The 26,163-nt window shown below is 43.2% G+C and overlaps 1 protein-coding gene across 2 annotated transcripts; it reads left to right on the plus strand.

Moving 5' to 3' along the window:
- Nucleotides 1-1,136: 1,136 nt before the first annotated feature.
- Nucleotides 1,137-24,845, plus strand: RNPC3 (RNA binding region (RNP1, RRM) containing 3). 2 transcript variants are annotated; one of them, XM_066597206.1, is made up of 15 exons: nt 1,137-1,298; nt 1,378-1,425; nt 5,055-5,170; nt 5,842-5,922; nt 7,624-7,735; nt 8,580-8,648; nt 10,082-10,239; nt 11,067-11,192; nt 11,858-11,967; nt 13,766-13,948; nt 17,964-18,058; nt 18,147-18,205; nt 18,417-18,549; nt 19,721-19,788; nt 21,148-24,845. In XM_066597206.1, exons 1-14 carry the CDS (start codon nt 1,173-1,175, stop codon nt 19,778-19,780), a joined length of 1,476 nt encoding a protein of 491 aa, XP_066453303.1. In that variant the 5' UTR covers nt 1,137-1,172; the 3' UTR covers nt 19,781-19,788; nt 21,148-24,845. The 2 variants fall into 2 exon arrangements, with proteins under 2 accessions (XP_066453303.1, XP_066453304.1); XM_066597207.1 differs by having other exon boundaries at nt 24,721-24,845.
- The last annotated feature ends 1,318 nt before the right edge of the window (nt 24,846-26,163 follow it).

A 26,163-nucleotide genomic window follows, 5' to 3' on the forward strand; every position in this document is an offset into this window, starting at 1 on the left:
CCCACATGATGAACGTCGTCAGAAAAAAAAAGAAAGAATGACAGAATGGCCCTTTATTTGGTAACCCCCGTCTCCAAGAAAAAATGTATGTACTTCAGAAAGAGAGAGAGAGAGAGAGAGAGAGAGAGAGAGAGAGAGAGAGAGAGAGAGAGAGAGAGAGAGAGAGAGAGAGAGAGAGAGAGAGAGAGAGAGAGAGAGAGAGAGAGAGAGAGAGAGAGAGAGAGAGAGAGAGAGAGAGAGAGAGAGAGAGAGAGAGAGAGAGAGAGAGAGAGAGAGAGAGAGAGAGAGAGAGAGAGACGCATTATTAAGGGGTTAAGGTCCTATTTAAAAAAAACTGGAAATGCTGTGATTTTGTCTTCACAGCGTCGCTGTGAGTTCATACAGTTCATATTCGGGCGAGTTTTGTGCGTCTCGCAACAAATGGGTGTTAAACAGACAAGCGTCATACGTAGGACGCGTGCGGCTGTGTGATTACGTGGGCCTGTGTGCTTGTAAAAATGCCCATTTCTGTGCGAGTGCAGTACGATTTGCAAGAAAATCACATCGTATCGCTGAACATGCATTTTTCACGCCTATTTTTCATGCATTTTCAAAGAGACAATTAAAAACGCGTATGAAACTCACATAAACACGCAAGTGCGGTGTGATTTTTTTTCTCACTCACTGGAAATAATGGGGTTTTTTTGTGCAGACGCGCCGAAAAATAGAAGATGCGGAGAGGTTTCAATTTCGTAACATTGCCGCGCGAAAACAAAAACGCACATGTAAACGCGCCTACTGAAAATAATGCGTTCTCTTCCCGTGCGTCTCGCAGCACGCAGAAACCGTGCAGGAAAATCATCTTCGGAATGTCCATTTTATTACTTGCCTTCTAAATCAGAACTGCACTGCCATGTGTTGCTATGACAACTGCGCAGCTCTTGCTCGATATTAGGCGACTTGCGGACAGTATATACGGTAGTATATGGGCTAGAGAACATAGTGCAGTAGACACCGCATGTTGTTGCACGCTCTCTCCAGTAGGTGGCGCTGCTGTACTAGCTTTCGCTGTAACGTCGCCTTGACAACGGCGCTGGTTGGCAGCAAGGATGACGGTTGGTCAGTTAAATCTCGCGGGACTTTCTCCCGAGATTCTCGCTTCGCACCGGAAGTCTCCCTACAGTAATGGAGGAATGGATTCTGTAGGCAGGAAGACTCTGCTGGTCCGGCATCTCCCTTCTGAACTGAGTCCTGGAGAGCACAGGACGCTGCTGGAGAAGAGCGGGGCGGAGAGCGTCCGGCTGTGTGACGGGAGACTGGTGAGAGGCGGGGCCTGTGCGGAGGGTCACGTGGGATGGTGGATGATGGGAGTAGTAATCCTCTGCTCTTTATTTTCAGAAAAATGTGGCTTTTGCAACCTACCCAAATAAATATGCGGCTGCAGAGGTAAGTGGTGCCGGCGGGACAGGCTGCGTGCTTATACCGGGGTCACACCGCCGTATCTCGCAGGCTATGAGAGATATGACGCAGCTGGTGTGCCATGACATTACCTACTGGCTGCACCCCGCCCATCGCCACGTAGTATCTCGCCATGTAATATATCCCAACTTAGGACATGCTGACATTTATCTTGCATGCGTATTTCGTGCAAGTCGTGTGAGGAACAACATGGCCGCCTATGGGAGATCGGTACAGCGTATTATTCGCATGGTATACGCTGTACTGACACGGTCCTGTGAGCCCGGCCCTAGATGATTCCGAACTGTATATCGCTTGCGTGCCACACGGTGTAAGTGCATGGACTTCCGTTGATCCGTCCAGGTTAGCGTGTAGATACGTGCGAGGGATAGATCGCAGCGCTCTATTTCTCCGTGTACCATGCAGCGTGGGCCCTGTACGTTGGTATAGGCAGCGAACACAGCGCTCTCCATACGTAATACATTGCATACGGGCGGCGATTCATATGTGACCGCGCTATGAAACGCAGCCGGGAATTAAAACAAAAAAACCACTGCCATGCTGCACATGGCCGCGCCATACACGGTCGTGTGCAGGACACTCGCCATACGCGGTAATAGCCAGCGTCACACTGACCAGTAAAGCACTGCAGGGCACCCGCAGCGTCTTACGGACACTTAGGCCTCATGTCGACGGGGAAAATCAGGCCCGCCGCGGATTCTTCTTGTAGAATCCCGCAGCGGGTCCCTCCTTTCCCGCAGACATGAGGCTAAAAAGTAATTATTACTTACCTGTCCGGACGCTGCGGAACTGCCCTCCGTCGCGGCCGGATCTTCTTTCTTCGGCCCGGCGGATGTGCTCGGCATGCCGGCAGGGTGCCACGCGCATGCGCCGTGCACTCCTTTTTTTTTTTGAACTCCTCCTCTCCCGTGGGTGTGCCGCGGATCTGGACGGCTTCCATAGGCTTCAATAGAAGCCTGCGGGAGACCAGCACTAAAATGCAGCATGCTGCGGGTGTTTTCCCGCACACGCAATCCACTCCTCAAGGGAAAATGACATCCGCAGGTATTTAACTACCTACAGGTTTCTAATGCATCCCTATGGGGCGCGGATGACGCGTGCGGGTGACCCGCTGCGGATCTGTCCCGTGGACATGAGGCCTTAGAGGTGCTCTCTGCGCACATCACACGCCCGGACTCCATGTACAGGGGTTTTCCACTCAAAATATTATTGATGCCTTATCTTCAAGATAGGTCGGCAGTGTTGATCGGCTGCGGCTCGGTATCCAAGCTCAGCGGGTGCTTGTTGTCAGCGCCGCTGCATGCAAGTGACATCAGTGGGAGCAGCTCCGACAGTTACAAGCGCGGCCACTGCAGCGTTTGGAGCAGCAGCTTTGGCTCCCTCTGTCTATCACTAGTCAGCTGATGGGGGTCCTGAGCGGCGGACCCCCACTCATCAGCTATTGCTGATCTATTATGAGGATGGATCATGGAAAACCCCCTTTATCGTATATGCAGGGTAAAGCTCCGTATACACTGAGGGGGGCCGGTTCCACATCCTTCCATCTGTCCCTTACCTCCTGTACATTTGCAAGGTATAAAGAAAAAAGAAGAAAATCCGCGCTCCTTCAGGAAAAAGTTATCCTCTGGTAACCAATGGTTATGGAAAAAACCTCAGTTTTATTCGTACGACGCGTTTCGCCCTATTGCGGAGGTTTTTTCCATAACCATTGGTTACCAGAGGATAACTTTTTCCTGAAGGAGCGCGGATTTTCTTTTTTCTTTATACCTTGCTACTTTGACACGGATCCATGGAGGGATACGGTGATAAATCTGCTGGCTCTCCTTGTCTCTAGCCTGACAGGATTTAAAGGAACTCTGGAGGAGGATTATATATATATTCAAAGCACACGTGGATATGGGGTGTTAGTGGGTCCCTATACAGGGTCCTGCTATACACCGGGTAAGTGTATACCCAGCGCATTTGGCCAATAGGCACAGTTTTTTTATTGGATTTTATCCTGTGGGTGCTATATATATATATATATATATATATATATATATATGTTATATCTTGCTCCTGTACATTTGGTCAGTTAGCGAGAAGTAGGGAGCACAACGAGGTGAACGCAGGCGACACGGATGTTCAATAGGGAACAGCGCTATAATCTAATGCCCGATTTAAATGGGACGAGAGTCGTATAAAAACTGCCCGAGCGGGTGAGTCACCGCTGAGGTCGTTGGCGCTCGTGCAGAGAATTTAGACTGGCAGAGATCACCGGTGGATCGCAGGCTTCTCGCTCAGCACTTTTATGTGAAGCGAGGAGCGTTTACACGCAACAAGAAGCTCGCGATCCAGTGATTATTTTTATGCTGAGTCAGCAACAACGAAAAGTGACCGAACAGTAAACAATTTTTTTCATTTACACACAACGATTATCAATCAATTTTGTTCGCTTAAACGGATTTTCAGTGATCGTCGCCCCTCAGTAAATGACCATAAGTCGCTGATCAAAGAGGTGCTGCGGAGCCGGGAGGTGTGTATTAATACTCTCCGCAGTCTGAGTGTCTGACTTCTCAGAACGCTGCAGCTGTCTACGGGGGGAGCGTGCGCACAGCGGTCTGCCTGTGGCATAGCAGCTGATAGCAGAGACGGCACGGTGGAGCTCGGCTACGTGCTGTACAGTAGATTGTTTGCTCCAGGCTGTAGATCTGAAGCCGCCCGATGAGCCACTGCTTGTCTGCTGGATGTCAGCGGGGCAGTTCATGCCAGGAGTTAGGCTAATAGTACTGGTGGCTTCTCACAGATTTTTGTCATGTCTGTAAAACCCCAAATCTGTTTGCTTGCGTTGTATACAAATTCACCGTTCTGTCCGATTGGAGTGAAATCTTATATGAGCGTCCTTCGGCACCAGGCGACGAATACTGGCGGGATTAAAAATCGAAAACTCGCTGACTTTCCCCTGTAATTTTTGTAGCCAATAGCAACCAATCACAGCGCAGCTTTCATTTCTCTTTTTACCTCATACTGCTGCACTGTGATTGGTTGCTATTTCTTATACTACTGGAGTAAAATGACAGCTGTGATTGGTTGCTACGTCTTATACTGCTGAGGTAAAATAAAAGCAGCACTGTTATTGGTTGCTATGGGCAACAGCTTTTTATTTTGGATGACTTCCATAACCGTGCGGTGCTGGGCTCATTGTTGTGACCCACTTTGTATATTCCAGGACCGCTATTCATAAAATTGCCGTGCAATATACGGGTATATCGCCCAGTTTTTTAAATGCCACAGTTTTTCATGTGGCTCTCTTTTTTTTTTTTTTTTGCACTGACGGCTTTCATTGAAGTTAACGGAAACTATCCAATCCACGGCCCTTCTGCAATCACATTGTGGAAAGGTCGCGGATTCCGTGTCATTGCTAGGCGATGATGCAGGATTTTCACACCAAACATTCTGTACTGTGCATGTCTGCCGGCTCGCCGTGCGGACCATCCGCAGCACAGATGAAAATCAGGTACGTGCGGGCACTGCTGTTGGCAGAGCCGGATTCTGCACGCAGAGTCCATCTGCCATGTGCAGGGGGCTGTAATATGTGTATTTGTTCTCCCCTCCAGGCTCTGTCGGTGCTCCACCAGCTCCAGGTACTCGGCCATACTCTGGTTGTAGAATACGCCAAGGAGAATGATGTTCACCTCGCCGACCAACCGGCTTTCTCCGAGAAGAAGAGGAGGTTGGTCACCTTTCTGCAAAATATACATCCAAGCTGGATTAATTAGGCCAGCCTATAATAAAAGCTATTTCACAGAAACAAAGTACCCGAAAACATAATTCTTTATTAGTACGGTATATGCACTAAAGACCTTGGGCTATGGACTAACAAGACGAACAAACAGATAAGAATTTGTGCATCAATGTGAGTTACACTGAGGCTTTTTAGACTTCAAAACAACAAAAATGAAGTGTAAAACCTGCACCTCTTATTAGTTTGTGGGTAATTAGAGCATCTAACGAGAACAGAGATGCAATCCTAGTAACCCACGTATAGTACTCTCCCACCTAGATGGACCCTGATGTGGAGTAAGGTTAGAATAAATTGATGATCTTATATTACGCCTTTATGAGCCACTTTTTAATATATATATTTTTTTAACCATTTCCTATATCTCTGAATGCAGTTGGCAGCGTATACTATAGAGACCTATATAACGTACTGGTATCCATGAACACTCTCTGTCTTATGTTTGGCTTGCAAATGTTTGTGTGTGAAAATGAGTGTTTGCCTTTTTCTTAGGATATTCTTGAAGGCAAGAATGGTGCAGCAGAACTACCTGAACTCACCAGGCTGGAGGAATAATCTTCAATTCAACATCTAATATTAATTTTTTTCTTTAAAATTTGCAGTGGAGAGAAAGCCGCTGAAACTAAAGACTCAAAACTTCCTGACCAAGTGTCCATTGAGAGAGGAATCGCGCCCAATCACGGGTTTGTGGTTATAAGTGTTCATTTTTGTTGTGAGCTGTGCTTGTGGTGATTTGGAAACATCCCTCGTCTCCCGTCCCCATTGTATTTTATTCTCTTAGATGTGATTATTGGATTAAATTGAGACAAAGCAAGAAATGGCATCTTTATCTGACAATCCTGAGACTACAACATACTGATAAAGGGAAAGTTTTACAGGGCATCTCCATTTATTTCTCTTTTTATTCCTTTACTACCATATGTAGCTATCTCATATATATATTGAAAGCCCTGACTGACTCGCCACTAATTCTCTAAAGGCCCATTTACACTGAAAGATAACCACTCAAACGACAGTGTTAGTGACAGTTTTGAGCGATCATCTTTCTATAACTCTAAGTAGCTACTTAAGAGTTAATGCAAGCCGAGTGGTATGCCGCCATAATAGCTCCGAGAACAAAGCAGCTGTTTTGTATATGCAAATAGTGCATTGTTCTCTGAGCTTTCAGCTGCTGAGAACTGCTAGCGGGATACCAGCAAAAGAATACTATCAGCGCCGCATGCTGAGAAAATTGGCGTGCGGCGGTGATAAGTCATCCGTGATTCCTATCTTGCTAGAAATCACCGATGAACGAATAGTGCACGATGGCAGCGTGCTTTGACACAACGATTATCACTCAAAAGATGGCTTTTGAGAGTTAATCGTTGTCTAAATGGGCCTTAACTCCCCGGTGTTGCACAAACATGAAATTTTGCAAGAGCATTATTTAGGTCCTAAATAGGGAAAGGGGTCACAACTTAATTATTAAATGCTAAGTGCAAAAGTATTGGCACCCCTATGTAATATAACTTCCCGGCGTCATACAAGTCTGAAATTTGGTGCAAGCATTCTTTAGGTCCTAAGTGAGGGAGTGGGAGAGGTGGCACATTCTGCAGTAGGACATCGGTACGTGCAGCCTGAGGAGAATCTAATGAAGAATTATATTCCTCGGTTCCTCTAAAGTAACTTTGACTTTTTATATAATTTTCTGTGCGAACAACACGTAAACACCTTTATCAAATTAACTCGGGTGAAGCTGGGTATATCAGCTAGTGTTATTTATTTATATATAATATCTATGAGTTAGTGTCACCGGGGTTAGATATTTCCTGCTGTATCTCCCTGTCTTTTTCCTCGGATGGTCATGTGATCTCAGTTCTGACCAGCTCAGGTTTACTTGGGGGTTATGGATTCATTTTCTAGTCAATTTCTCAGTCTGTGTGATGCTGTTACACAGATCTACTACATAAACTGCCTAGAAGTGGATACATAATCTATGGTCACACAGCTGTAATAGAGGAGATCACATTTCATCCTCCTGACTGTATACTTTGTCTGTACCTTATTTAGGTGACTGTAGAAGGTAACCCTTGTGTGCTGCCATATTATACCTCCTCCTATAAGACGCTATGTTATTTCCTTTAAAGGAATGCTTCTAGGAAAGAATACCCCCACAATAAGTCCTACAATGCAGCATGCCATTAAAGAGCCTTTGTGGAAAGCTAAAGGCACAAAGGTGGTCCATATGGACCCATATCAGCTATGTGCAAAGTTGTAATTGTATTTTTTTTTAACCATAGATGTGATTTAGTCCATGAATGATTTGGTTTTTTTGTATGCTAATTAAGCTTTTCATATATATTTTTTTAAATGACTAATCTGCAATTTAATGTTTTCCCTGTCAGACTTGTATTTCCAATCAGATCCAGTCTCAAATACTTATACCCTCCTCCTACAAGCACCGTATTGGCCAACATTGCAAACGCCTTGGCAAGTGTTCCCAAATTCTATGTACAGGTACGGCATTTTTTTTATTTCAGCATTTGGAGTGTTTAAAGGGATTGTCCAGGCTTAGAAAAACATGGCTGCTTTCTTCCAAAAACAGCGCCACCCTTGTCCATAAGGTTGTATGTAATATTGCAGCTCGGCTCCATTGAAGTGAATGGGAGCTGAGCTGCAATACTTACAAGAGTGACGCTGTTAAGGAGAAAACAGCCATGTTTTTCTAACCCTGGACAACACCTTTAAAGAAAACTGGTAGGAAATGAATTCATAAATATTTGTATTTGTAGTCAGAAGCTGCCTGTAAAAAACATGTATGAGAATCATTGTGCCAATGTGGATACAGGCTTGAACCTGTAAAAAGGATGGCAGCGTCGGATGTGACGTCTATAGCACTCTCTACAGAATCATTGTGGACATCAACACCACAATAAAAGTCAGCCTTAAAGTCTGTTTTAGGCCATTTGCAGACTCTTTTCCGATTTGTTGAGGAATTTGTGGATTCCATATTGAAAATCCACAACAAAGTACAACTTAGTATATGTGAATGAGGTTTACTAAACCCTATCCACCTACAGAGGGGAAAATTATTATGGCTCTCTTCTATTCTTGACTGCTAGAGATAGCTAAGCGCTGTGCTGACTATCTCCAGCAGACCCACTAGAATGAATGAATGGTGCGGCGGTGCACATGCTTGACCGCTACTTTATCCATGTGGGGAACTTCTATGTGCTTGTTCTTGTGTTCATTGGCGATCCCAGGGATTGGATGGATCACAAACCCCTTATTCTGGGGGTAGGGGATAACGTTATATGTTGGCACAACCCCTTTTAATTGATGACATTTTATTTTACTTTAGGTCTTACACTTAATGAATAAAATGAATTTGCCAGCCCCTTTTGGACCGCTTACAGCACAGCCTCCTTTGGTGAGTATAGGACTTCATGAAAAATTGTCAGAGAACTGTATGTAAAAAAACATTTTTTTTTTTCTTTCTGCATTTTCAATATTGATATGAATTAGGGTAAAATCCAAATGTTCAAGAAAAAAATATTTGTGGCCCTTTACTCTTTCCAATCCTCATCCGACATTGAGATTTCCCTGCGTTGCTCCCATGTCGGGTGAGCTCCGAAGCATGTTTTCAACACTATGCAGAAGAGAGGTCCAACATCGGATTTCTCCTCTGCATACTGTAATCATATATATAATATTCCCTTACATTTAATTTTTGTGCTTCTGTTAAGTGATTTCCAAGGAATCCACTGTGTGTTTTCCCACCCAAAATAAATAAGAGCTGTGTGCGGGTCGCAGGGAAACTTGATTGGAAAGGGTTAATGTTCCTTTTACGCATGCATTTTGTGAGTAGAAAGTTTACAAATTTTGTTCCCTACTAGAGATGAGCGAGCGTACTCGGTTCGGGTGCTTTTGCACTCGAGCACCGCTTTTTCAGAGTAACTGACTACTCGGACGAAAAGATTCGGGGGGGGCCGGGGGTGAGCGGGGGGTTGCAGAGGGGAGTGGGGGGGGGAGAGAGCTCCCCCCTGTTCCCCACTGCTACCCCCCGCTCCACCACACTGGCGTCCGAGTAGTCAGTTACTCGGAAAAAGCGGTGCTCGAGTGCAAAAGCACCCGAACCGAGTACGCTCGCTCATCTCTATTCCCTACCAATGTCTCCAGGATATGTCAAAGCATTATGATGGTTAAATCAGCTTATGTGTTCCTTAAATCCTGGAACAACCAGGAACTGAAGTTCCTCTGCTTTTTTCCTGCATACTGGCTCATCTCTCACACCTCTGTGCAAAGAACTGCAATACGGTTCAAGTCAAGTGAATCGGACTGTGTTGCAGCTCCCATGCATAGTAAATGCATATTGAAGCCACTATGCATGGACGAATTGTAAAGGAGCCTTAACTTTATGGTGTTTATTCTGAGGCTGTGTATGGATCCTGGCCATCAGATCCAAGCCAATTAGGAGGTAATGACCTATTCCTGTGATATGTCATCACGTGTAATGATGGGTAACCCTTATAAGCTGATGATCCAGTCTAAATGGCTGTTGGCTTGTTTGACCAATTGCTATCACTGCTGAGTTCTCTATGAATAGGGATTTGCTGAGTGTGCTTGCTTACTCCCATAAGGTAATCTGTATTAGCATCTGCCAGACCTCTCTGGCACTGCTTGTCTGCTAAAGAAAGCAACCAATTTGGGCATTGTTAAATCTAAAATGGTTGACCCTTACTGCCCCTGCCCACCGACCTTGCAGAACAATCAAACCGTCCCCAAACAACCTACCTTATTTTTGGGCTATGCTGACCGTTCCATGCTCCATTTTTGATTTGTGCATTCAACATGTTTTTGCAGTATGCAGGCTATTTGGCGAAGCCTTCACCATATCCTCCAGTTCCACCGGACCTCCCTGAGAACCCTCCACTGCCAGAGTTGGATGATGATTATGATATGGATGTCTCCAGCAGAGAAGAGTCAGAATATGAAAGTGGGAATGAGGAGGAAAAAGAGAGGTAAATTCAAACACACTGCACACCACATCTTAAAGCAGTGAATTTCAAGAACAGGGGAACAGGTACAGTTCGTTTATCCACTGTAAAAGCATAAATTATAGTCACCATGGTCGAACTATAATATATAAGAATTTATTTTTTTTTTATTCTAAGAATTTTACTGAATTTTTCAAAATAAAGGTTAGAAAATCTTCTAAACAAAAACCTTGTATATGACCGTACAACTTTCATGCCAGTGTATATTTATTATTCAGAGTCTGCGGATATACAAGATTAGATTGTAAATGGAGATGAGCGAACGTACTCGGATAAGCACTACTCGTCTGAGTAATGTGCCTTATCCGAGTACCGCTGTACTCGTCTTGAAAGATTCAGGACGCGCTGCGGAGCGGGGAGCTGCAGGGGAGAGCGGGGAGGAACGGAGGGGAGATCTTTCTCTCCTTCTCTCCCGCCCGCTCTGCCCCGCTCCCCGCTGCGACTCACCTGTCAGCAGCGGAGCGCCCCGAATCTTTCAGGACGAGCGGCGAGATACTCGGATAAGGCACATCACTCGGACGAGTAGTGCTTATCCGAGTACGTTCGCTCATCTCTAATTGTAAAATAGCTTGCCATTGGAGCTAAATCAAAGTAAAAAAACAAAGAAGTTATAAATTCTGGGTTTTCCAAGTAAAGCTTTGGAGGCCGTATAAAGGGTTTTGTTCTGCAGCTCCAACTTCTCTTTACGTCTGTCTCCTTTATGAACTGCTTCCTTGGCTGCAGCCCTAGTTTGTCGGACGTATTTTGAATTCGTTCTGTTGTCTAATATACCATTAAATGTCTTTATTTAGGACTGCTTTTCTTTTAAAAGAGCTGGTAAATCTGCTCCCAAAGAGACCAAGGGTTAAAAAGCAATCTCGTCCACGGAAAAAGATGAAGCTAAAGGACCTAATAGCAGTTCCTGCCGCACAACATGGGTGAGTTATTAATATTTAATAGCAAAATTTATATTGGACTATCTTTAACGAATAGTGATTGTACATGTGAGGTAATGGTACCGTACAGAATATACAATATAAAGCCGGGCTCACACGACCGTATGCGTAAAACGCTGCATGGGTCACACGGCGCTTTATAGCTGTGGAGCTGGCGCTTACCTGGCATACTGCTGCGTATGGCGGCACAATTGCGTATATATGTGCCCACAGAGAACAACGGGCTCTATTGCAGGTATATCCACTGCAAAATAGAGCAGGCTGCGTTCTTTTTTTTTTTTGCTTGCTTATCACACAATTGTGACATGCTAATGTGAGCGGAACTGCATAAAGCAATGTAATTGCCTGCGAGTTACCGAGTATCACACTGGCTTTCAGCACTCGCCTAATGCGCGGTAATCATACACCCATGTGAGCCCAGCCTAAGGTTGTTTACTTCTTTTTGTTTGTTCAGTAGAAACGCTGCTCTGTTGCCTATAATATTGTATCCCTCTGGATATTATGGGGTCTCTTGTTTTTATCTAAATCTTAATGTGATTATCCAGGGTAAGACCTTCATAGCCAACCCTTACAGTAGACCCTCAATGTATATTCTGTGGTTATCCAACCCCACAAACTTACTAAATGGATTATGTCCAATGTTCCAGCCATCTGCACGTGCCCTTATTGCCTTCTGAAGTCTTTGAGCAGCCAAGTGTAATAGCGCCTAAGAAGATGGAACTTCACATCCCTGCTGACATAGTTACAACTACAGAGGGTAAGCAAATTGGAGGATGTTGGGCATTTAAATAATACACAACTCTGTGGTTTTTATACTTTTTACTTTACTGTAAATTACCTGAAAAAGAAAATGCTTATAAGGTCAAAGTTGTCCAATGAATGTAATCAAATGTTAGTTTGTATTGTGGGCCGGCTGCACACGAACGTGTTGCATTTCGCAAGCGGGAGCCCACAGCAGAATCGGTGACCATGCGTACCAGTCTTCTTTCTTCTTAATCCGTTCTGCGGATGGACCTGGCGGCACACTATATATCTCTGGTATATTAGTTTTACTAATTAAAACAAGATGAGATTTGCGTTTATGCATTTATAAGATATGCTTTACAGCAGAACTCGTGGTTCGTAGATTCAGTGGAAAGAGGGGTGGGGGAGGCTCATTGACCTCTATGGGAGAGTGTTCTGGGCATGCTGTGTGATCTGTGCAGGGAGGGGAAGGAGGTGAGCTGTGACCATAACACAGGATCCACAATTTGCAATATGTAATCTACACTATACATAGGGCTTATCTTTAATTGTAATCCTGCTTGGTCTAATGAGATGTAGATACTGAACAATGAAGGTGAAGCGACCCCACCCCACCCCCCCATAGTGGTTGTTCTTAGTTTGCTAAGGACTATAGATGAGCGAGTATACTCGCTAAAGGCAATTGCTCGAGCGAGCATTGCCGTATCTCCCCCGCTCGAGACTGCAGGTTTGGGTGCCGGCAGCGGGCACGGAGCTGCGGGGAGAGTGGGGCGGAACGGAGGGGAGATCTCTCTGTCCCTTTCCCCCCCCCACCTCCCTCCTGCTGACAGCCGCTACTCGCCGGCACCCGAACCCGCAGTCTCGAGCGGGGGAGATACTCGCTAAAGGCAATGCTCGCTCGAGCAATTGCCTTTAGCGAGTATACTTGCTCATCTCTACTAAGGGCTTATGTCTGATTTAATTAGTGGTATACGTGCACATGTGGAGGTGCTGCCATCCGGTGTAACCCTGCAGATAGCAGGTCACGCAATATATTGTAAATGAAGAAATCTACTACTAGGTGCAACCCTCCTGGGAGCAGTAGCAATGAAGATATAAATGGTATTCTTGATTGAAGTAAGAGGTAAAAACCAGCAAGAAAACTCGTTTGGAGGCACAGCCTCTTCAGTTATGTTGTGGTGAAACACTATATAGCTAATCATCTGAAAAGTAATGGGATACAAAGAAGAAGTATTGGAAGACGCAAGGACTAAAATAAAATAGGGAAACAAATGAAAGATTTATGATGTAGATGAATAAACATAAAATTTAAAGAGGAAACAATAAATGTTACAGAAGTAAAATGACTGGTCAATTCATATGGACAGTGTACGACTAATTCTAACATAGATGCCTCATCGTGTAACTTTAGATGTTTCAAGTAACAGAAGCCAAATATTGAATCAGAAATGTCACAAATCAATATATCATAATGGTGAACGTTTTATGCCAAAATTGTGGCGCATTTAGACACGGCATCTTTTCTATAAAGCTATCCCCTTTTGTTGGATGTGTCTAAAACGTGTCATTAACTTGGTGGAAAGTACCATACACAGTTCTTGGTGCAATTTGCGCCAGAAAACTGCCATTCTGAATAGTAAATCTGCCCCAATATGTGTTCTTTTGGTTGGTATAAAACCCATTGGGGCTGGTCATGATAATCTGCTGCCTGCAAAGGGCTTTTTACTAACAGAAAAGAGCTGGCAAGGGGTGCATTCTTGTGGGGTTTTTAATCTAATTTGTCCAGTTCAGTGACTGTTTGTTTCCTACAGCCATTGCTTCACGCTTGGAGACCAATGTGGCACCTGAGGGAGACGGAGAGGTTTTTGGATTTGGGAAGATCTATCCAGTTGATAAACCCAAGGATGAGGAGGAGAATGAGGAAGATGATGATGAATTGCTGAAGGAATTTATTTCCAGGAGGGAGCTGGAGAAGGGAAGGCTTTCTAAAGAGGGTAAATATAAACTGCTGATGATTAGTAGTAAAATGTCACATGTGTAGCAAAGCTGCCGTCAGCCAATAATAACCAAACTGATTTCAGAAATTAAGCTTGTATCGGATTGGCCCCATTTAAAATGTAACTTTTATACTTATTGCTAAAAGACCAAACAAACACATGCATATGCTAAATCCATATATGAAATCATCGGTATCGCAGGGCAGCAAGAATAAAACCAAAAGGTGATCATGGAGAAAAATGAGAACCGCGCACTAAAGGTGAAGTATTGTAGGACAGAACCTTACAGAGTGTAGGAATGTACTGACGTCTGACATAGGTTGGATGTGGAAGCCCCAATTCTTTTAGGCAGGGGAATTTACATTAATTAAAAAGTTGTGAGCACTCTCCATTGGCAAGTAATACAAGCTCTCAACTTCCTCCCAGGTGTCATAAATCAGCTCAGGGATATCTACTATCTAATAAAAAAAGCTTTATCAAAAAGCTTAAATAAGCACCAACACTTCAAAGAACTTCTGCTCCTCTAACAGCCTATGTATGCATCAGTACCCTTGTAACTTACACTCATTGTCAAAATTAAGCCCCTAGAAGGAGTTGTCGGTTTGGTGCAAAACGTAGCATGCAGATATGCAAATGATTACAGTTGTGGCGTAATTATGTGAACGGTTTTGCCACTTGAGGCTCCAAAAGTGATTCCACCCTTGGCCTATAAAAAGGCTCTCGGAGGCTACTTGTGTGTTGTGACCTCTTTTTCTTCTAGTGTAGAGCATGTTGACCACTAGATGCCTCTACAATGTAATCAAAGAGATTTTGCCAGTTAAGGTTTGGAGGCGGAATGACATAACTAGAATTTGAGAACCTAGATGGTCATATCGACAAATTGCCTGCGACCTGAGCCGTTTTGACCAGACTTTTAGGTGGTGTTGGGACCAGTGGATGCATGAGGACACACATGCAAGGCGTCTGGGCTCAGGATGCCCTTGACAGACTGCCAGCAGAGAGGATCATCTGATCGTTCGACAAAAAGCTCCAACTGTTTCATTGTCTACCATTCAGAGATGGGTGGTACCATCTTACAGGCCTCTGTATCTGTCGGAACCATTTTCAGGCACTTGGCTGAAATACATTTGGTTTTGCGGCGCCCATTACGTGTACTACCTTTGACATCCACCTACTGTCACATCTGTTTGCAGTGGTATTGTAAGAGGCGAAATTGGACTGTTGCAAGGTAGAACAGAATTGTCTTTAGTGATGGATCCAGGTTTAGTTTAGGCACTGACAACTCCCTTGTTCATGTCTGAAGACTTAAGGGCGAGCTCCTCAATCGTGCCTTTGCTGTGGAGTGGTACATTGCCCCCACTGCTGGTGTGATGGTCTGGGGGGCATCACATATCACAGTAGAGGGACAATGACAGCTCAGCGATATGTTCAGGACATCCTGCAGCCACATATGTTGCCTCATGGCAGGGCTTTCAGGAGGCATTTTCCAGCAGGATAAGGTTTGGCCGCACACACAAGGGTGTCACAGGAATGCCTCCACAACATCGCCACACTTCCGTGTCGTGCCCGGTCGCTGAATTTATCGCCAATAGTATGTGCATGGGACCATCTGAGATGCCAACTTCGACAGCCTTTGAGTTAGCACACTCTAGAGTCTGTTACAGCAAATTTGGGGCCAATATGCTGCAGGGTACTATAGGGAAGCTGTATGTCTCCATACCCAGACGTTTTACATCTTGCATCCAAGTTTGAGGCAGCCCAAAGGGTATTAGAGCCCCCTTCAAGTGTTCAGTTTTCTGCGATAAATGATCCTTTTGCTCTGATATTGTAATCACTTACGTATATCAATGTTATAATCGCACACAAAGTTTCATTCGATTCCAACAACTTCTAGGGAAGAGAATTATTATTTTTTAACAATAAGTGTACTTGCATTATTAGGGGTCTCCCTTCGATCACCTTTACAATCTACTGCCTGTTCGGCACTCAGTAACTCTATTAACATGCCAGGAGCATGACGACACTATTGGTTACTACATGCAACAGAGGCGTGGGCATTCAGATCCTGGGCTGCTTTTGAAAAGTAAAGTACGCATTAATGCCAATACATGTATATCCCTCCTTGATGAACTGGTGTTTCCGTATTTAATGACGGAAACATTGTATCCTCTTATGTTACAGTGTACGGAGCTTATGTATCAAATTGATGATACTAATGATTTATCCAGTTGTATTATCTTTCTGCCTAGCAATAAAGTCTTCAACAGGGGCAGGGTAGCTAGTCTCCAGCTGGGGATCACCCATGTCAGGGCAGTTATAGGCAGCCCACTAGCACAGGGCCTAATAGTGCAAGACCAAGGCTGCTCTGTTTTTGGTTTCATTCTTTCAGCCCTTACATACCTATGATTTCCTATATAGATTTAGTATGTTTCTTTGACCTCAATTAAAATGTCATCTTTATTCTTAAGTCAAAAAACTACGTTTTGTGGTGGTAATAGTAATATGTGAGTGGACATGAAAGACTAGGTATGTATTCAAGCAAGGATCAGCCTTCCCTTCTGGAAGTCACCCCCATTTTAAAATTAATTTAATGGTTAAAAGGTCCTTTTTTGGACTTCTGAGCTTTCTTTTTTTTTCTTTACCCAAATACAATTCACATAGTTAAAAATATTAATGTGAAAGATTGTATAAAAACAGCCTTTGTGTTTCTCCCTTGGACACCCTCTGGGCTCCAGCTCATGACTCTGTTACCCAGTAATTAGGGTTATGAGTTCCCTTCCTTGAGAGTGAAGTCATCCCAGCACTACTGATGAAGGGGTTTACTCCGAAACGCGTTTATTAGCTGGATTTTAATTTTAATATTCTAAATAAAACGAGAAGTGGGATATTCATCCAATTGTTCTGGTACCGCTATTGCGCCTACACAACAGATTTTTCTTTTAGCATATACTACTCTCCCACCATCGGTGGGTTAATCTGGGTGGCAGCACCTCCTGTTATCTACCATTTCCAATTCAAGCACTTTAAGACCAGGGTATCTTCCCAGGCCTTTAGTCTCAGTCTTCATTGTGGGTTTGCTCCACTTCTCTCTCCACCTATTTCACTTAATTGGAATTGACTTTCCAGTTTGGGCCCTATTATATTGATGACAGAAGGGTATATAGAATGATCTGTCATTAATGTGGTAGACATATATTTGTTCTAGCTGCATTGAGAATTGACTGCCTATGCCTCAGTGGATAATGTTAACGAGAACTTGTCAGAGGATACAATCGACAGGACTGTCTGCATTCCAGTCCTGCGATACTTCCCTATTTTTTAGTTCTTATGTCCAGCTCCTGGCGCCTGCACTGTCAAGCGAGTGGTCACCTCGCTCCCTCTCAATAGGTAACATCGAACTAGATTGACAATCTGATGTGATCCATTGGGAGTGACCGATGGGGACGGCCCACTTGACACATTGAAAGAGCTAGACCTAAGAAAAGTCTGTCTGGGTGAATGGAAATAAGAACAGAAAGGAAGGACGGACTGACTAGAGTCACTGGGCCCACTGATTGCTTCTCATGACGGGTTCTCTTCAAGGTACCTCACAGGGGCAAAACTATAGGGGATGCGGTTGCACTCGGGCCCAGGAGCCTTAGGGGGCCCATAAGACCTCTCTTCTCCATATAGGGAGCCCGGTACTTTGAATACAGCATTATAGTTGTGGGCCCTGTTACAGGTTTTGCATTGGGTCCCAGGAGCTTCAAGTTACGCCTCTGGTACCTCACTATACTTAAACTAGTTAACGTATATTTCCATTTACTGAACTAAGTGCTATTAAGTATTACATGGCACCACTAAAGTCAGTGCGCATCAGTTTAATAGATGGTCGCATTGAGTCTTAAAGACCTATTATTTGAGCAGAGGTACCTGTGTTTGACATCTTAATGCCCCAATAGGATGCTTACCTAGGAATTACATGAGATTGCTTAATTACAAAATGAGTTTTCTTTTTCTTCACTTTTTTTAGAAATGCGAAAGCTCTCTGTGTTTAAGAACTACGAGCCTGGTGAGCCCAACTGTAGACTCTATGTGAAAAACTTATCAAAACAAGTTACAGAAAAGGTATGCTGCTACATTTGTGTTGAATTGTCAATCTACACTTTATCTCTTTTCTGAAGTTTTTGTTTTTGTTTGTTTTTCAATTCAACAGGACCTGAAGTTTATTTTTGGGAGGTTTATTGACTTTTCATCTATTACGGAAAAAAACATGTAAGTTGCAGGAGTCGTGTTTTTGTGTTTGTTTTATATACATTCTAGGTTTTTAAGCTATAACTGAATAAGCTTTATCGGAGACCTAAACAGTGTTGTGTTTTGGAAAAGTACTCGGGTACTTGTTCTAGTTACCAGCCCATAACCCTGCCTCTTGGTGGTCATAAGCATTTACTCTCGCTTTCTCTTTATTTTGATCCTCATGTTGCAGGTTTGACATACGTCTAATGACAGAAGGCCGGATGAAGGGACAAGCTTTTATAGGTTTCCCCAATGAAGATGTGGCAGCAAAGGCCTTAAAACACACCCATGGATATGCACTTTTCGACAAACCAATGGTCATTGTATCCTTTTATGAAAATTACCCTTGATTTGTTAGTTTTTTGTCCCTGCTGTCTCGCTGCTGGGAGGGAGTTATATGAGACATATACTGTGAGCTACAAAGAGATCAGTGATGTACATCTATGATCTATATTCCTTTACGGATGAGTTCAAATACTGTTTCAGTAAAGGAACATCAGAGTGACAAATTAGTAGGCAGGCAATCACCATTTTCAAAAATTTTACATCACTCCTCGTGAAATTCAAGTTAGTGACAATAACAAGCTAAGGCGTGAGTACTCCTGCATCATGCATTGTATGACCTGATTTAAAGAGGTTGTAGCAAGATAACAAGTTCACAGGATTGGGGAGAACTTGCTGATCGGTGGGGGTCTCGCCATTGAGACCCTTGCCGATCTCGAGAACAGAGATTCTGTGTGCCCTGTCCTCCTATCTGCGGGGTTACATCACCCCCTGCAGTGAGATAGAGACTGCATATAGTCCCCTTTTCTTTTTGCTGGGTTCATTATGCAAGTCCTGTAGGCCATTTACATTAGAAGGGACCTTGGGCTGCAGTTCTACTTACATATTCAGACGTTGTGTTCACAGCCAGTTATCATAAAATCGTTCCTGGATTTTATTTTATCCAGGTGATACCCTGTATGTGGCTCTGTGTACTTTTTCCCTTTAGATACTAGCTACAAGTAGGGCGCATTAATAGTTATGAGCAGCTTACTGTTACAACAGTCACACATGTGTTATACTTAGAGGTTGTCTGGTTACTATGTGATTTTATAAAAAAAATTTTTTTTAAATGACAAGTGTACAGGTATTACAATGACAAATCCAGAAGTCCTTACATGTCCGCAGCCCCCCGCAATTCTCCCGGTCTTTGTTTTGGAACTGCGACCACCTGACTGCTGCACCACCCGGGTGCCGTTCTGGTATATCCGCTCTGATGCTGTGAGTGGATATGCCATGAGAATGACACCGGTCAGGTGTTCCAAAACAAAGATCGGGGGGATCGCAGGGGCTCACAACATGTGAGGATTTCTGGATTTGTTATTTTAACACCTGAGCACGTGTTTTGTTTTTTTGTTTTTTTTGTTAATTTCTATAATAACATGACAACTCCTTTAGAGTCTGTAGTTGAGAATTACTTCTGCATCATTATTTTCATTAAATTGGTACCAGCAATTTGCGCGATCAGCTCGTCCTAAGCCTAACACGGATAAGAAGCACAACAAGCGATAGCAGGAAAGGTAAGATACACGAGTAGTCTTGATCGAACGCACATGAATCTCGGCATAATCGCAGGGACATTTATAATAGGAAAGACACTTCGTTACAACTTTTTTTAAATCAAGGAATGCAAATAAGTATATTTCCTATTTATTTTTTACAATTTTATTTAACCAGTAATTGCCTAATAGACATCTGTTAGAAGATTAGATGTTGCCAAGGTTCTTGGCTGGGACACCATATAGGTATGCTATTACAGAAGATTGAGAGGAAAGGCCAAATATCCCAGTGTTGTACTGCGCCAGTTGTCTTGGGGTTCTGAGCTTTTTGTATATCTGCACATTATGTAGTGAATCCAGTGACATTACTACAGTCCCTATAGCAGTATGCAAGCTCCTGCTCAGAAACTTATAAGGGAGAGCAGGCTGTGAACCGAAAATGGCTGTTGTGAGACTCCAGCCCTCTAAGGATGCGTTCAGACGTGGCAGAAAATTCCGCCACTGACAAATATGCAGCAAGAGCCCCATGACTTGCATGTAGATTTGTTAAGGGCTAGGGATGAGCGAGTATACTCGCTAAGGCACTACTCGCTCGAGTAATGTGCCTTAGCCGAGTATCTCCCTGCTCGTCCCGAAAGATTTGGGTGCCGCCGCAGCTGACAGGTGAGTTGGAGTGGGGCAGAGCGGGCGGGAGAGAGAGAGATCTCCCCTCCGTTCCTCTCTGCTCTCCCCCGCAGCTCCCTGCCCTGCGGCGGCACCCGACTCTTTCCGGACGAGCAGGGAGATACTCGGCTAAGGCACATTACTCGAGCGAGTAGTGCCTTAGCGAGTATACTCGCTCATCCCTGTTATGGGCAAAATTCTCAGCAAGCCTACATGTAAGGCATGGGAATGTATCCTAATAAGGGATACAATTGTCCTAGAATATATCGCTGTTGGGGCACATTCACATGAGAGAACGAATCATGCCCGACATTTTCGGGTGCGACTCGCACAGCACATGGATACTCCGTCCGTGTGCTGTGCGATGTGCAGGAGATTGCACATCTATGTGTCCTGTTCTCATACGAGTCTCACACGAAAATATAAAATGCAATTTTTTTTTTTCTGTCTCGCAGCATCGCTGTGAGAGAAAGTTCCCCCTTATAAATACACCTATTACAAACAATGGGTTGTATTTTTGTGCGTTTCGCAACGCACAAAGCTCACATGATTTTCTCACCTGTGTGAATGCACCCATAGTCTGCAACTACTGCAGCTCTAAAAAGTAGACTACTTCTAGGGCAACCATGATCCAGTACAACTCTGCAGTGTGTGTTATGTCTTCTCTGAAGAGCACAGGCCATGCACTGAACACAGTTGCTATTCTTCTCCTTAAAGATGGCTGTGAAACTGCTGTTTGACATGAAAAAGTGTATCCTTTCCTGTTGTATCCTTTACGATTGATTTCTTTAAGTCCCACATAAGCAACAGATATAAGATCCCGTGCTTCCTGGAAGCTCCAATGTATTTCTTGTCACTTTGCTGTTCTATGTAAAAGTTGCACGTGGAGGTGAAAAGCCTCAGAAAACTTGGTGGCAAATTCAAAAGCTTTTCTGCATCCCAAACAGAGTCAAAGTCTGCACCATCGATGCGAATTTTGACTCGAAAAATGCCAATTTCGGCACACACAGCGCTCACCTACCAATCCTTTCACCTGGTGGCCTATAGCAAGCTCCGAGCTGCTGGTCAGGTGATGCCACTTCATCATCACCTGACCAGCGACATTGTGCTCACTGGAGACCACTGGGTGAAAGGCTGTGAGCTCTGTATCTGTTGAAATTTGCTGCGGATACGCAGCTGATGTCAAGTCAAAATCCGCATCGATGGTGCAGACTTTGACTCTGTTTGGGATGCGGAAACAATGCAGCATTTCTGACCCCATGTGAACATACTCTTCAGGTGGTTTCACAGCGTTTTGTTTTTTTTTTTGCTTTGTTTTTTTTAATCCAGTTTTGAGGCATATCCAGAAGTGATTTGGAAAGGAAGGACTCCCATTTCCTGCTGGATCCACTTTGTTTTGTCTCAAACTGCAGTGTTTTTTTTTCTTGAAGAATACTATATGTGAAACCTTGGTGAAGCAAAACTAAGGAAGCACTGTAGAACAAGGGGCTCCTTTATTTAAAAAAAAAAAAGAATTCTATAATGGCTCTCCAGAAAACCGCTGCTGCAACACATGGGAATTTTATTATTGGATTTGTGTCACAATGTTGGCATTAAAAAGTTAGAAAATATTGTCACATGCCACATTTGCGCAGTGACTTGCAACTTTTTTGTTTGTTTTTTTGCACCTCTTAAAAGTAAGGAGCGGTAAGGCCAGACCTCCCACGGGCCAACAGATTTACTATAATTTATGCAAGAGATGTGTAAATTAACAGTGCATGTGTGGCCAAAGATGGTCCAGATTTAAGAGGATTTATTTTGGATTTACGGCAGTCTAGATGCCGTAAATATCATCCAGTTAAATGACACCCTGACTCTTCAGCTACCACTAGAGGGCGTTTATGAGCTTACTACAGATATTGTATATACACTTTATTTTGGGCTTTCTGCTAAGGCCACAGACGTCTGATAGATTTGTTTTTATGCATTTCCTCCCTCCTGGAACTCTTGACACGAGCCCCATTTACAGGACCGTAATTAGTGTGACTTTTCTTTCTTTTTTTTTTCTTTGCAGAATTAGATCTTTCTTTCTTTTCTCATTAGATCTCTGTCACTATCAGTAACGAGTGCCGTTTCTAAAATAAAATCCCCATTTACTTACTATAGTGTTCAGAAAAGAAATTATATCATCTTTAGCCCAAATCGAAAAGCTCGGTGACTGTAGTTGACAACAATATTTTTAAAGTCTTTAAAGTAGCGCGTAAACTTTGATTCTTCTATATGAAGAAGGTAAAAGCACTGATGATGTATAGTGGAAAATCATCAATTTAGCCATCTTGCAACATTGGACTCATTTGACACTGGGTTCTTCCCCACTACTGCAGATCCTGGTGCTGCAGTTGAAGTGTTTCTAGATGGGTGAATAAATTGAGCTGTTTTCTTCCATATGTCCGGAGTACTGTTGCCACCTTCTGAGTTGCGTGATGCTCTATGCTTGAGACGGGCTGGACACCTAATTCAGTCTGTGCTATGCCGTTACCTACTGCATTAGAGCATGACTCTCTTAACTACTGAGGAGGGGGTCATTATTAAATAGGCTGTCATGGTATGTTTCTATAAAACAAGAAACCATTGTATAGATTTATGGGTGTACCGCTGCAGAGACCTTCACCTTGGTTTGGGATTACAAAGCGCATACGGCGACTGTTTTGGTTGATGTCGGCTTTGGGTAATTTTCTTTTTTTTATGTATTATATTTTTATTTTAGTCATTTTTTTTTATACCACCTATGACCCTCATGATGTCATATACGACCTCTGAGGAACATTCACATGGTCTTTTGTTTTTTATTACACACTTTTCCTCTTTAGATGGGACCTCCATAGGAGCCCTAGTTACAGGGGAAAATATCCCCCTATAGTGACAATAGTCACATTAAACCTGATCATGGCCTGCTTAGGACCCTGCAGCTCTGTTGTAAAAGGGGAATCCCGGTGGTCGCGTGATCGCCGGGTCAAGTAGTAGAAGAAACCCTTCAGCTTTAACTTCTTAGTGCATAGCGCTCATCGAGCACTATGCACCCAAGAAAGGAGGCAGAAGCAGTTGAAAACCGCATCTCCCATCTCCTCTGGGACGAACAGCTGAGAACCCGACCTGCTCCTGTTCGATTGCTTGACCATAATTTACAGTGCTTGGTCTTTAAGGGGTTAATGACGTATCTTACCTTTTATAATGAAGAATTATCTTTCAGATAGTCATTCAAAAGAGTCGCTGAATCATACGAACCACAGTCACTCATTTGCTTTTACAAGGAGCGCTTATTGCTCAGTAGTGCGTTGAGGTATCTTTCGTAGGGGGATCTCATGTAAATTCATCTGCTAATTGTTCAAATACGAACGACTGCAACTTTTAGTCAACCAGCAAATATTTTTTTTTTAGATGAGGTGAAACTAAGTGACTAGCAAGCGCATTCTCACTTGTCACCCTGTTGGTGGCTTCGTTTACACAGAACGACTGTTTGCATTCGTTCTTTCAAACGATTGTTCAGACGATGGTTATCTCGTGTAAAGCCACCCAAAGCAATATACCATAGAGGTTTACTTCCAAATACACCTTTTTTTGTTATATATTGGCTTCTTCTGTTTGCATTAATCAGTACTGGATAGTTTCCCATTTTACTTCACATATGCAAATAGGAAATTTTGCCCAACAAATGTTTGCTGGCCCATTCTTGTCCACCAGAGACATGTTTGAAAGATTGTCTTTGCATTTAAATGAGCCTTAAGATCCCTAGTCAGTCTTTGCATGTACAACAAAAGGATTGACAGTTTTAGCAAACATTTTGCATAAACTGCTAATGGACACTGTCAATTAGCAGTTTATTACCTTCATTTGCGTGTAAATGAGCCTCCAGCAGCTGTTTGCAAAGTTCAGGCCACATGCTGGGATTTGCACTTAGCTGCATGGGCTGCTGCAGGCTGTCAGCTGAATGCAATGTAATCAGCTGCTCCCCTGGAGAACACAGCATGTGGTCCCTGCTATCTCTCTCCAGCTGAACAATGGGTTTTAAGCTCACCTAAAAATCATCATTCAGCCGAAGAGGGAAAGGTGGAAGCATTTACACTCAAGGATTATTGCTCAAAAGCCATCGTTTGAACGAATTTTGAGTGATGATCACTGCGTTTAAATAGGGATTTACACGCAAAGCTGTCAGAATTATATGATACATTACTGTACTCTGTAATAGTTGTGTATTGATTTCACAGGCCAGACACCTGTCTCTTCACAGTTAACATCTCTTTCGTATTCTAGGTGAAGTGATCTTGGCAACGGTGCAGTTTCAGGACACTGGACCCCAGGGTACGGCAGTGAGAAATATTCTGCATTGTACATGAATACTTTTGATTACTGTGTAAATAAACTTTATTTTACAAAAATTGTTTTTTCACTTTATTCTGTCTCTTTACTAGTGCACTTGGTTGGTGCACAATCAGGTAATAAGTCAATGATGATTTGTATACTGACTCCTAATCAGTATTTACCCTGTCTGCTAAATTATTCCATAATACTAGGCTTAGCTTATCATGAGCTTAAAGGGATTTATCAGGTCTCCTTCAACTGTTGCATTGGTGTAAAATGTCACATAGAAGGGTTGTGAAATGATATGTAGAATTACTGCTGCAAGGAATGCAAGATTCAAATAGCAGTAATAGTGGGGTTAATGTGCTGCTGTTAGGGAAAAATGGCCCTAGAACTATTTTGTATTTGAAATTATACTACCCATTTATCATTTAAATAAAGATAACCGGTCTGTGAAACAAGCCAATACAATACCGTGTTTCCCCGAAAATAAGACAGTGTCTTATATTAATTTTTGTTCAAAAAGGTTTAACTTTTTTACATGTATAGCTGCCTGGACACTATTTAAATTGACTTTTTAATTAACTGTTAGCAGGGCTTAATTTTGGAGTAGGGCTTATATTTCAAGCATCCTCAAAAAGCCTGAAAAATCATTTTGCATCCTCAAAAATTCTGAAAAATTATGCTATGTCTTATTTTCAGGGTATGTCTTATTTTCAGGGAAACTGGGTACTAACGTGTGAATAAAAGTTTGTCATTCTGCAGAAACACGTTCACTAAGGCTTAGAAAGGAGCAGCTTTTGATTCTGGCCAATATGACATTCGTGAAGGTAGTCATTGTGTTGCCAAGTAAGCCACACTATCTTATGCAGAAATTACACCCTGAATTTGGACTCAATAACCTAGTACTGCAAGATAGTAATGCTATAGCATGTATATATCTGTGTTAGCAGGAGAAAATCCTGGGTACACACAGGGAGAACATACAAACTCAATACAGGTTCTGGTTGGCTTTGAGTCTGTACTGCAAGGCAACAGAGCGAACACCATATGACTTTCATTTTTAAAAAGTTATATATCTGAACATCAAAGGTACATACAGTAACAACTGTTACCCCGGTGCATATGCAGTAACTTCATACCAAAAGCAGACCAAGGGAGAGGTCTACATATACACATGCCAACAGCAGCGACGTATTGGAGAACCTCCCAGTTCCCCAATACATTGAGGATGTCGTATACACAGCCTCTTGCCTCAGATGTCTTTGTATGCATTTGAAATGAAGTAACTATATATGCATTGGGGGTGACAGTTTTTGTTACTGTATGTACCTTTGAAGTGCAGATATATAATTTTTTTAAATGCAAGTCACATGGTGTTTGCATTTTTGTGAA

The sequence above is a fragment of the Eleutherodactylus coqui genome, chromosome 3 (genome assembly GCF_035609145.1).
Source record: "Eleutherodactylus coqui strain aEleCoq1 chromosome 3, aEleCoq1.hap1, whole genome shotgun sequence".
In the NCBI taxonomy this organism is placed as follows: Eukaryota; Metazoa; Chordata; class Amphibia; order Anura; family Eleutherodactylidae; genus Eleutherodactylus; species Eleutherodactylus coqui.